The sequence below is a fragment of the Nothobranchius furzeri genome, chromosome 2 (assembly GCF_043380555.1).
Source record: "Nothobranchius furzeri strain GRZ-AD chromosome 2, NfurGRZ-RIMD1, whole genome shotgun sequence".
NCBI lineage: Eukaryota > Metazoa > Chordata > Actinopteri > Cyprinodontiformes > Nothobranchiidae > Nothobranchius > Nothobranchius furzeri.
This window is the reverse complement of record NC_091742.1, coordinates 59,977,844-59,991,303: the sequence shown is the minus strand read 5'-3', so window position 1 is coordinate 59,991,303 and position 13,460 is coordinate 59,977,844. Positions and strand designations below refer to the sequence as shown.

Sequence of the window (13,460 nt, the reverse complement as noted above, 5' to 3'; positions counted from 1 at the left end):
ACCAGAAACACATTTATCCGTTCAGCAGTGCATAAATATGAATTTTTGGATTCATTCACAAGCTCAGATCCAACCTGGATTGCCATCTGCTGTGCTTCAAAGAAGGGAATGCCTAAAAAAAAGCATGCACTTTTGGGGAGACCCCTCTCTCCATAGCAGCTTCAGACCCATCTCTGAAATTCAGTTCATCTCCAAGATCTTGGAAAAGGTTGTGGCTAAACAACTCACAGCTGCTCTTGATGAACATTACATCTATAATAGCTTCCAGTCAGGTTTTCGTAGAGCTCATTCTACTGAAACAGCTCTTCTTAGGGTCTCTAATGACCTTCTGACTCACAGTGATGCAGGGGACTGATCTGTTCTGGTCCTGTTGGACCTGACTGCAGCCTTTGACACTGTTGACCATCACCTGCTACTGGAGAGGCTGAGAGACTGGGTAGGCCTATCAGGATCTGCTCTGGAGTGGTTCTCCTCTTATCTTTCTGAGCGCTCCTTTTCTGTGGCCGTCTCCAAGTTTAGGTCCTCCAGCACCTCTCTTACCCATGGTGTCCCACAAGGTTCTGTGCTGGGGCCTCTGCTCTTCCTCCTCTATCTGCTTCCTCTTCAGCACATCCTGAGCTCCTTCAAAGGAATTCCCTACCATCTTTATGCAGATTACATCCAACCGTACTCTCCTTAAAGCCCCATGAGATGTCTAAGCTGCAGCTGTTCCACACCTGCTTAGACTCTATCAAAACCTGGATGGTGGGAACTTTCTACAGCTGAATGAAGATAAGACTGAGATCCTCATCTGTGCCCCAGACAAGCTGGTTCCCAAAGTCAGAGACTCTCTTGGTCAGCTTGCTTCCCACACCAAACCTTCTGTCAGGAATCTTGGTGGGACCTTTGACCCACCTCTCACCCTGGATTCTCATGTCAGTTCTCTTGTTCGTTCTTCCTTCTTCCATCTCAGGAACATTGCTAAGCTGAGTCCCATTCTGTCCCGCTCTGAACTTGAGACAGTTCTCAACACCTTCATCTCCTCACGCTTAGACTACTGTAACTCTCTTTTCACGTGTCTGAGCAGAACCTCCCTGAACCGTCTACAGGTGGTTCAGAATGCCTGTGCTCGGCTTCTGACCAAGTCCTCCACACACACCCACATCACCCCACTTCTCCTCCAGCTTCACTGGCTGCCAGTCAACTTCAGGGTTCATTTCAAGATCCTGGTTCTGGTCTATAGGGCCTTACATGGACAAGCACCATCATACATAGGTGATCTTCTTAGTCCCTACACCCCCAGCAGGTCCCTGAGGTCCAGTGATCAAAGCCTACAGGTTGTGCAGCACCAGGCTAAAGACCAAAGGTGACAGATCATTTGCTGCTGTGGCGCCCAGACTCTGGAGCTCTCTCCCCTGAGCCTGAGATCAGTGGACTTAGTGAACTCCTTCAAAAAGCAGCTGAAGACTCACCTGTTCAAGCTGGCTTTGGTGTGACCTTCATCACCACTCTCTCTTTATTCTGCTCTCCCCACCTATCCCACCTTCCTCAGGATCCACTGATTTCCCTCTTTCCTATTCACTCTCTCTCTTTCTTAACATTTTTAATCACAACTGTCTATTTTAGCTCATTTTAAATATATTTTTAAAGTTTTTCTAAATGCTTTTTTATATTTTTACATTTTTTGTTTTTGTGAAGCGCCTCGTGATTTTTATCACGAAATGATATTTTCTTCTTCTTCTTCTTTTAATTTGCAAAGATATAAAATGTTTGTACAACATAAACTAATTTTGTCTTCTTCAGCAAAATTTGAATGAGAAATTATCTGGTGAGGGTTCACTGGAGAGAGAAAGGCTTTGATTGAATCAAGAAGATCTAGAGAAGTAAAGACTGATCAAAACAATAAGAACTAAAAGAATAAAAGGAGAAGACAGAACAAAAATAGTGACTGAAATAAATTATTTATGCAGAAACTGGATTATTTGTCTAAAAGAGAAAGATATATCATATATAGACACTTTAATGTCTGATTAGGGCTGTTACTGAGGAAATCTGACAAAATGCAGGTTTTACACTCACATAATAAAAATGATAAAACACCTGGGTGTAGATGCATCACACCCACAATATGGCTGAAAGACTGCAGAGGAAAGCCACATGTAGCCAAACACAAAAATACTTCAACAACAAAACAATGTAATCACCAAGGAATAGCATCCCAGGGGTGTCCTGGACATTGAAAGGAAACCAAATGAGTCAGCTGGTAGTCATGGCAACAAGATTATTAGTGTTTGAAGTAAAGAAGCTGGCAGTCGTGAGACAAGGAGCCAGAGAGGAAAGAGACGCCCTATGGAGCATCAGTAGTCACCTTGGCAGACAGATGAGTGTGTGTGTGTGTGTGTGTGTGTGTGTGTGTGTGTGTGTGTGTGTGTGTGTGTGTGTGTGTGCATGCGTGCGTGCGTGTGTGTGTGTGTGTGTGGGAGAGAGGGAGACACACCACTGAGATGCCAGAATGGTGAAGACGTCAGCCTGTGGGTTGGTAAAGATGCGAAGCAGCTCAGAGTCAGAGGAGAAGTGAGCCAGCAGACGCAGCTCCACCTGGCAGAAATCTGAAAAAACAAACAAACAAACAAAAACAAACAAACATAAGTTTCAGTTAGTTCAGAGAACGTCACCTTCCAGGTCTCTTAGTATCAAACATGTTCCTCAAGCGGCAGTGAAAAAAGTCACAAACTAGTTATAACGTTATGCTCAGCAGATATTGTTGCTCTCTTCCACAAATTACATAATGGCTAAATATCTGAATGATAGGCAGAGATAGAAACATATGAAAATTGTCAGGCATGCTAGTGTGAAGCGGAGGTGAGGATCCACACACGGGTGAAGAAGGTAGGCAATAAGACATGAACGGTTAAAGGCTTTAATAATAAACAAGCTGACACTGAAACAATGATCCAACACGAGATACAGAACTGAAGGGGTTTAAATACAAGAGGGCTGGGAGCTTGGAAAATGAGAGGCAGGTGGGAGCAATTAACAGAGACACATGGCTGAACCAAACGGGGAGACAGGACAGGGTGTGACAGAACCCCCCCCCCTCAAAGGGCGGATTCCATGCGCCCACAGGTACACGGAGCAGGGTGGGAGGAGGGGGACCCGGAGGAAGGGCCAAAAGGGACCGATGGAGAGGAGGCAGGGACCAGTAGAGTCCGGGGGCCTGCGTCTGGGGCAGAGGAGGAGGTGACGACGGGCTCTTAGGGGCCTGCGTCTGCGGCAGAGGAGGAGGCGATGACGGGCTCTTGGGGGCCTGCGTCTGCGGCAGAGGAGGAGGCGACGACGGGCTCTTGGGGGCCTGCGTCTGCGGCAGAGGAGGAGGTGACGACGGGCTCTTGGGGGCCTGCGTCTGCGGCAGAGGAGGAGGAGGCGACAACGGGCTCTTGGGGGCCTGCGTCTGCGGCAGAGGAGGAGGCGACGACGAGCTCCTGGGGACCTGCGTCTGGCGAGGGCGGGACCGGCGGTGACCGGAGGCAGAGACGCTGGAGGAGATGTCCTTGACTTGTGGACTGGAGGCGGCAGCATCAACCTCTGGGCCGGAGGCGGCGTCAACCTCTGGGCCGGAGGCGGCGTCGACCTCTGGACCAGAGGAGACGGCGTCGACCCCTGGACTGGAGGAGACGGCGTCGACCTCTGGACTGGAGGAGACGGCGTCGACCACTGGACTGAGGAGAAGGCGTCAACCCCTGGACTGGAGGAGACGGCGTCGACCACTGGACTGGAGACGGCGTCGACCACGGGACTGGAGACTGCGTCGACCACAGGACTGGAGACGGCGTCGACCACAGGACTGGAGACGGCATCGACCACTGGACTGGAGACAGCGTCGACCCCTGGACTGGAGGAGATGGCGTCGACCACTGGACTGGAGACGGAGTCGACCACTGGACTGGAGACGGCGTCGACCACGGGACTGGAGACGGCATCGACCACTGGACTGGAGGAGATGGCGTCGACCACTGGGCTGGAGACGGCGTCGACCACTGGACTGGAGACGGCGTCGACCACGGGACTGGAGACGGTGTCGACCACGGGACTGGAGACGCGTCGACCACGGGACTGGAGACGGCGTCGACCACTGGACTGGAAATGGGGTCATTGGACTGGAGACGGAGTTGAGCTCTGGACTGGAGGGCGCGTCGACCTCTGGACTGGAGGGAGCGTCGACCTCTGGACATGAGGGTGCGTCGACCTCTGGACACGAGGGAGCGTCGATCTCTGGAGTGGATGAGGCGTCGACCTCTGGAGTGGATGAGGCATCGACCTCTGGAGTGGATGAGGCGTCGACTTCAGGACACGAGGAGACGTCGACATCAGAACAAGAGGAGGCGTCGACCTCTGGACACGAAGGAGCGTCAACCTCTGGACACGAGGGAGCGTCGACCTCTGGACATGAGGGAGCGTCGACCTCTGGACACTAGGGAGCGTCGACCTCTAGACACGAGGGAGCGTCGACCTCTAGACACGAGGGAGCGTCGACCTCTGGACACGAGGTAGCGTCGACCTCTGGAAACGAGGGAGCGTCGACCTCTGAAAACGAGGGAGCGTCGACCTCTGGAGTGGATGAGACGAGGAGGCGTCGACTTCAGAACACGAGGAGGCGTCGACTTCAGAACATGAGGAGGCATCGACTTCAGAACACGAGGAGGTGTCGACTTCGGAACACGAGGAGGCGTCGAACACAGGACTGGAAGAGGCGTCGACCACAAGACTGGAAAAGGCGTCGACCACAGGACTGGACGAGGTGTCGACCACAGGACTGGAAGAGGCGTCGACCACAGGACTGGAAGGGGCGTCGACCTCAGGACTGGGGACGTAGACCTCCATCGACTTCTGGCCTGGGGGCGTCGATTTCTGGCCCGGAGGCGTCGACTTCTGGACCGTCGACTTTGACTCCTGGTCCGGGGGCGTCGACTTCTGGTCCGGGAGCGTCGACTTCTGGTCCGGGAGCATCGGCTTCTGGTCCGGGAGTGTCGGCTTCTGGTCCGGGAGCGTCGGCTTCTGGACCGTCGGCTTCTGGTCCGGGGGCGTCGACTTCTGGTCCGTCGGCTCCTGGACCGCTTGCTTCTGGACCGCCGGCCTCTGGACCGTCGGCTTCAGGAGTGGAGGAGGAGTTGCTGCAGATGGGACCGCTTGGACAGACTGGACCGGATGCGGTGCAACCTCCGGGACCACCACGGGAACTGGATGTGGTGCGACCTCCGGGACCACCGCTGGAACAGGATGCGGTGCGACCTCCGGGACCACCGCTGGAACTGGATGCGGTGCGACCTCCGGGACCACCGCTGGGACAGGAGCTGACTGAACTGGTGGTGCTAGAAACTGGGAGAGCAGGGAGGATAAAGTGTCCAGCTGGAGCTCCTGGAGACTGAGGCTCTGATGGAGTTGGGCCAGCTCAGCTCGGAGACCGGCGAGCTCTGCTGGGTGGACTGCAGGCTCGATCCTTTGGTCCTGTGACGAGGGAGCTGCTGACTGGACCGACACCTTCTCCTGGTGATGCGGGGAGGATAGGGTGTCCGGCTGGAACTCCTGGAGGCTGACGAGCTGACGGATCTGGCCAAGCTCCGCCTGGAGACTGGCGAGCTCTGTCAGCTGGGCTGTAGGCGTGGTTCCTCCGCCTGCAGATGACGGAGGCGCTGATTGGATCGGAGGCGGGACTGCTGGTCTGACTGGGGGCGGGCCCAACCTGGTGCGCCGAGCCGGGGCAGCGGCGAGCTCGCGGCTCCGTCCTGGGACACAGGATTGCGGTGGAGCCCGGCATCCTTGCCCACGCCGTGGGCCAACTCCGGGGGAGCACACAGCCAGTCTGGTGCCCACGTAGCAGGAGCGGTCTGGCAGCGTCTCCTGGTCAAACCTCTTATCTGGCTCCGGAAGGGTGGAGAGGATCGCCGAGGGTGAAGTTCGGTGACGCCGTCTGCGGCGAGGCGACGCCGGAGGAGGAGAAGCCGGCCGGTGGTCCGAGGAGAGGAATTGGAGCAGGCACTCCCAGGGGAGAATCTCCCCGCTGGATCCTTTAGGGGGTTGGATCATTCTGTCAGGCGTGCTGGAGTGTGAAGCGGAGGTGAGGATCCACACTCGGGTGACAAAGGTAGGCAATCAGACATGAACAGTTAAAGGCTTTAATAATAAACAAGCTGACACTGAAACAATGATCCAACATGAGACACAGAACTGAAGGGGTTTAAACACAAGAGGGCTGGGAGCTTGGGTGATTGGAAAACGAGAGGCAGGTGGGAGCAATTAACAGAGACACATGGCTGAACCAAACGGGGAGACAGGACAGGGTGTGACAAAAATAATAAAAGTAGAAGTTGATACCTGTCCTAAATGGTGCTCTGAAAAATTATTTGCCTGCCTACAGATTTGGTTCGTTATTGCTTTTTTTGTCAGACTTACATTTTCTGAAAAGCTAAGACCGGAGGGTGGACCAGAAACTCTTTGAAGCCATACGGAAGTTGCTACAGCAACTGCGGTGCTATGTGGTGCGAGTGGATGAAAATGGGCTTGTAAAGAAGACGGGGTAGTGTCAGAAATGCAGAACCGTTTTGGGCTTAAGGAGTCAGACTTTAAACAGAAAAACCTCATCAGTAAAATATGCTGGGCGACAGTAAAGTTGTATCTGCATCAACAGCTCATTAACGCTAATTCCCTTAAATGCTGTTCGCTAAATTTTCATCTAATGTGATTTTGTTTGAACAAATTTCCCTCAGCAGTTTTAGTTGTTTCTCCCATTTATTAAAAAGGTTTAGTCTGACAGCAGCTCCTCTCCCCCTCTCTTTCGCTTCGTGCCGGTGTGCACCACGGTGGGATAGACCCGTGGATCAGCTGATCTGAATGCTGATCGAGCTCAGCTCAACAAAAAGCAAGGCAGCTTTATTTATATAGCACATTTCATACACAGAGGCAATTCAATGTGCTTTCCATTAGCAAGAATAGCAAGAACATTAAAATCAACGTGACAGAAAATACAATTTAAAACGTAAAAAGAAACAAATTTACAGATACAGGGTGAGCAAATACAGTGCAGAAGGTGCAGCAAGAGAACAGTCATTCAGAGGCTGATGAATACATGAAGATTTTCAATTCTGATTTAAAAGTTACTAGAGTTGGGGTACATTTGAGATCTTGAGGAAGCTGATTTAATCATTGAGCAGAATAGTAGCTAAAAGCAGCTTCACCCTGTTTGGTCATGACCCGGGTTCTACCAGCTGACTGTTTCCTAAGAATATCAGAACCCTGCTGGGTGTATATACATGAAGGAGATCTGACATGTATTCTGGCTTCATGCCACTGAGTGGTTTATAAACTAGTAGAAGCTTTGAAATTGATTCTGTTGTTTAAAGGTAACCAGTGCAGATACCTAAGAACAGGAGTGATGTGCTCAGGTCTCTTGGTTCTTGTTAAGACTCTAGCAGCAACATTCTGAATAAGCTGCAGTTGCTTCACAGCTTTTTTTGAGAAGACCAGTCAAAAGACCATTGCAATGGTCCAGCCTGCTGAAGATGAACGCATGAATGAGTTTCTCTAAGTCTTGTCTGGACATGAGACCTCTGAGTTGTGCTTTTTGATGCAGATGATAAAACGGTGATCTAGTTATAGCCTTAATGTGACCGGTAAAGCTCAGGTCTGAATCAGTTATGACACTAAGATTTCTAATCCGAGTCTTTGTCTTTATTCCTTTGGAGCCAAGCTCAGCAATAACCTCCATCCTATCCTTATTATTTCCAAAGACAGTAACTTCAGGCTTGTCTTTGTTTAACTGGAGGAAGTTTTACTGCATCCAGTCGTTAACTTGCTCCAAACACTGACAGAGTGAGTCTAGACCAGGGGTGGGGAACCCTGGTCCATCGAGGGCCGCTATCCAGCATATTTTAGTTTCAACCCTGCATCATCCCACCTGATTTCCATCAGCAGGTGATTAACAAGCTTCTGCAGAGCCTGAAAAGCTGCAGAACATGTGAATCAACCACTGAATCAGAAGAGTTGGAGCAAAGACATGCAGGATACCGGCCCTCGAGGACTAGGGTTCCCCACTCCTGGTCTAGACGACCACAGTCAATAGGGGATAGAGCTAGGTATTTCTGGGTTTCATCTGCATAACTATGGTAGGTACTGTTTTTGTATATGACCTGACCCAGGGGGAAAAAGCAGTGGTACAAGAATTGAGCCATGGGGGACCCCACATGTCATGGTGATCAGCTTCGATTAGTGATCACCAATTGAGACAGCGTAACCCCAAGATAAGACTATAATCTTCTAAGAAAAATAAATTGGATAAACCCTCAAACCTTATTTTAATATTAGACAAAAAACACAGCAAAACATCATTTCACATGCTGTTATTCACTGCTGAGGCAACACTTAACTTCTGTGACCAAGACATCAAGACGAGGTTCCTTGGCACTGAGAAACACCCATTGTCTTTGAAGTGTACAATAAGAAGAGAAAGGCCTTCAAAGTGAGAAATAAGACCAGAGATTTTTAGGAGACACTTTATTAATGGTGTGTGCGGAAAGTGAAGTTTGGACTCCCCACACACCTCTGTCGCTGGTTTTCTGTTGTACAGGTAAGCTAAAGTTTGGCATGCTATTTTGAGAAATTCATTTCAGATTACTAGAAGACGTTCTGCAAGGCCAGCAGCTACTTGTAAACAGAGCGTGTCTGTTTCAGTATAACATTCCTTCCAGCATGATTGAGACATTAAACTCTTATGTGATAATTTCCACAGTAAATTTCTCACAAATTGCACCTTTAAGTTGGTAAATGCAAATTTTAGGAGATTTGTCTACAGTGTTTTACACCAGCTTTTCTGAGAATGAATCGTTTCTCTGTAGCCTTTACTAATTTGTAGAGTGGAGTAGGCACATGCTTTTTGATAGTCTACATTACCCCAAACTGCCTTTTTTCAACAAGGTAAATGTGGTTTTGAATTCTTTAAAGGCCAAGTTCACTTGTTTTTCAATCATTTTGAGGTGGTCTCTAGTATAAATGAATGCTTTTTGATCTCTGTGGGAAAAAACTTCTCTTGTTACTGTTTCAAGAACTAGAAGTGAGCCAGATCAGATTTGAGCTGAACACGGCAGGATTAAGTGTCTTATTTCATGATATTCTGACATCTCTTCTCTGACTGGATAACAGCAACACGGCTCTACCACTGAATCTGTTGGCAGTGCAACGCTGATGTTTTATCTCTACAAATAAAACAAGACTGAAGGAGTTCTGCCATGTTATGGAGTTGATAATGCTAACAGTAAGCTTCTACTAGTCAAATCAAATCAAATCAAATCAACTTTATTTATAGAGCGCTTTCACATGGCCAAAATGGACAAACAAAGTGCTGTACACCAATAAAATGCAACACAATAGGACAGAGATAAGACCATTAAAATACATTAATAAATCCATTAAAATACACTAAGAAATCCCTGTAAAATACCGTAATAAATCCTATGAAAATACAATAAGAAATCCATTTTAAAATACAGTACAAAAACCTGAGTGCCAGTTCACAGTCCATATCCGGCCTACTTCCCCCAACTTCAAAGTCCAAAAGCCAGCGAGAACAGATGTGTTTTCAGTCTTCCTTTAAAAGTTTCTAATGACGTGGCCTGTTTTACATCAGCTGGCAGCTCATTCCAAAGACTTGGTCCAAGTACTGAAAAGGCTCGACTACCACGAGACTTCAGGCTGTACCTAGGCACAGTTAGTAATCTCTGGTCAGCTGACCTAAGGGAACGCACCGGAACATGTTGGTGGATGATATCAGAAAGTTACTAGTCGAGACACACTCTGCTCTTTCCTGGAAACTAAACCAACAAAAGCCTTCCCTGTCATGAGCCAAGATGGGTGAGTTCATGAATGCCAATTTTTCTATGCGATGTGCCAATGTCACTGACTGTTCTGATCCAAAGGTTTCTCCATCTATTTGCTGTTGGCAGCTAATGCAGAAAATGAACGTAGAAGCTGATTTTCCACATTTAACCTGCATGTTAAAACCAGAGTGACTGATCGTATATTAACAAGTAAAAAACGGTTTCTCCGTCAACTTGACTTTTAGGAGATATGCTGATTTTGGACAGATCCAGACAGAAAAAGTGAAGAGTTGATGGTTAGGTGAATGATGAAGGAAAAGGTACAAGTGGATTTGGCTGAGTTGAGCTGACAGAAAGAGAAAGTGTGTGTGTGTGTGTGTGTGTGTGTGTGTGTGTGTGTGTGTGTGGGTGGGGGGGGGTCTAAAGATATCATCCCATTAATATTTGATGAGCTCCATCACTCTTCCTCCAAGCATGGCTGGTAGCAACACAAACATATTGCTGACCAAGATGGTGGAAATCAGGGAAAGAAATTTGAAGATGAAGAAAAGAGGAAAATGCGGGAGCTGGTATAATAAGAAAATATATGCATGTACATAGCTGTGAAAATATTTTTGCCTTCTTACAGATCAAGTGCGACAAAAAATCTGTAAAAAAAAAAAGACACGATCAGCAAATGGGCAAATGCATTTTACAGACTATCTGTGTTCTTGAAAACAAATGTGTGTGCATGTGATTTGGACCTGCTTAATGTTTGGTATCTTTGCGATGGACAGAATCAATGCTACATCTTGATATAAGGACGAAGTTTGTGGGACTTTTAGGACCTGAGCTGTCCCAGGAAATGTTTGGGAAGCTTGCCTGTTTGTGAAGGTTTATCTTAAGACAGTGATATAATTAACGGGAGACAAACCAGGCTTTGTTCATTTGAAAGTACAGTTCACAATCTTTTCAACAATGCATGGCAAGCAGGGATCCATTCAGAATAACTATTAACACTACTGGATATTTTACCAACACATCCTCAGTTGCAACACCTTCTTTACCCACGAAACACATCTTTCAACAGCTGTCTCTCAGACAAGATGAGGTCAAACTGCTCCATGTTTGTTATTTCTTGAAAAGACAGAATCTGTGCTATAATCTGACACCAGGAACAATGCAGTCAGCTAAGCCGTCCCAGGAAATGTTTGATGAATTCAGGCTTATGTTCTACACCTAAAGTATTCAAGTAGTCAGGTTGAGCTCACACAACCCAAATGCCTGAAGACTCATCTCCAAAAATTCAAATATTTCATTTACTTTGACATCAGTTAGGGATGCGGTCAAGCTAAAGAAAGAGTCCTATCAGGTCTTATTGGTCTGTTGGACTCTAGAGGCAGCTGATAGATACCAGTAGTCCAAGTGGAATGCAGCTCGGGTGGTCACGGAGGCCAAGGCTGGTGGCCTGAGGATCAGGTGTCTGCTTTTTGCAGATGATGTGGTCCTGTTGGCTTCATCAGAACGTGATCGCTGAATTTTGCTGGAGCCGTTCACAACCGAGTGTGAAGCAGCTGGGATGAGAATCAGCTTCTCTAAATCCGAGACCATGGTTTTGAGTCGGAAAATGGTAGAATGCCTTCTCTGGGTCAGGGATGAGGTCTTGCCACAAATGGAGGAGTTTAAGTATCTCAGGGGCTTGTTCACGAGTGAGGGAAAGCTGGAGCGCAAGATCAACAGGCAGAATGGTGCTGCATCTGCAGTAATGCGGGCGTTGTACCGATCTGTCAGGGTGAAGAGAGAGCTGAGCCAGAAGGCGAAGCTCTCGATTTACCGGCCGATCTACGTTCCTACCCTCACCTATGGTCACGAGCTTTGGGTAGTGACTGAATGAACAAGATTGCGGATACAAGTAGCTAAAATGAGTTTTCTCCGCAGGGTGGCGGTGGTCTGCCTTAAAGATAGGGCGAGAAGCTTGGTCATCCGAGAGGGGCTCTGAGTAGACCCGCTGCCCCTCACGTCGAGAGAAGCCAGTTGAGGTGGCTCGGGCATCTGATTAAGATGCCTCCTGGATGCCTCCCTGGTGAGGTTTTCCAGGCATGTCCAACCGGAAGGAGACCTAAAGGGAGACCCAGGACACAGTGGAAAAACTCTCTCTCGGCTGGCCAGGGAACGCCTTGGGATTCCTCTGGGAAGAGCTGGCCCAATTGGCTGAAGAGAGGGAAGTCTGGGCCTCTCGACTTAAAATCAGATTTACTCAAAAAATCCAACACATTCTCACACCCAAAGCGTCAACTAATGACGCGTGTGACCAAGCGTCAAAATATGACGATTAGGGTGCCCCGGCGCATCGGGAGAGGACACGCAGGGACACGCAAGGACACGTGTTACGTGTATCCACGGTGAGATGGATATTTGACCATCTTGTGAACTACTTAACCTTCCCCTCACCCCCATTCTAACCTTAACTAGGTTGTGCATGCAAAGCTTAATTAGAAATTACTGAGTTAAGGTTAGGATGGGGTTGAGGGGAAGGTTAAATCACTAGAGGTTCGAGGAAAAATGTCCGTGCCACCGCGGGCGTTGGATCCTGATGCCCCCGGTGACACGTGTCCCTGCGCGTCCTCTCCCGACGTGCTGGGGCACCCTAATCGTCAATTTTGACGCTTGGTCACACGTGTCATTATTTGACGCTTTGGGTGTGAGAATGTGTTGAAAAATCAGAATTGAGCATCAAGGCCTGCAGTGTGAACGTAGCCTTTGTCTCTTCTCCTTCTGGTCAGCTCATGGGTTCCCGGAAGAATGAAAAAATTAATGAAAGTCAATGGAGGTAAAAAAGATATTTTTCTAATCCGCATTGTCTTATGCCATGGATCACACATATATTGTACTTCTATTTAAATAAAAAGGTGTTTCGACCACACCAGTCATGTACTTTGAGATTTATTAACTTGTAAAAGTTCGTAATTAGCATGACTACAAATCAGACGACGTCACCACACAATCTCCTCTCCCTAGGGTAGCTGCTACTTACCACATGGCCAGATTTATGGTCGTTCTTTCCTCCTGAAGGAAGGATTTGAAGTTCGCTGAACTTACAGCCATTTTCCCTCTATTTTTCTCTGTGTCTGGTTCGATGGGGTCACTTTCGTGATGCACATTTGTAATCCTGGACTTATTTCCACACAAAAACTGAAACAACGTTTCCCCCAGTTCGAAAATAAATGCTTTCTTGGTACCAAATGCCTCTTTAAAATTCACGGACATCATATGTGAAATCCATGGCACATAACAAGCGGAATTAGAAAATAGTGTTTTTAGCCCCATTGACTTGCATGAATTTTTTCCAGCGTCTGCTGCTGGTGTCTGCAGCTCTGAGCTGATAAGACTCCAGCGAGCAGCAACTCGCTCAAATCAGCATGACTCTGTGGCTGCTGTCGTTGTGTTTCCTCCCCGACACACAACAACGTGGTCAAGCTGCTCAGACATGTTCAGCAGCACAAACCTATGTGAGCACCTGTTGTCATCTAATGTTGTCATTATTATGATGAAGATGAACAAAACAACAGGAGTCTCCTCCTCAGCTCAGATCAACCCCATGATGCAGGTATCTGGCTGGAACAGGTGAGCATCACA

The 13,460-nt window shown here is 48.2% G+C and overlaps 1 protein-coding gene across 3 annotated transcripts in view; it reads right to left on the bottom strand.

Moving 5' to 3' along the window:
* The window catches only part of poln (polymerase (DNA directed) nu), a 109,095-nt gene that overhangs the window by 29,440 nt on the left and 66,195 nt on the right, over positions 1–13,460 (bottom strand). For all 3 annotated transcript variants that reach the window (XM_070547034.1, XM_070547035.1, XM_054747692.2), the window contains one exon: positions 2,477–2,588. In XM_070547034.1, coding sequence (XP_070403135.1) covers positions 2,477–2,588 — 112 coding nt within the window. The remainder of the gene's footprint in view (positions 1–2,476; positions 2,589–13,460) is intronic.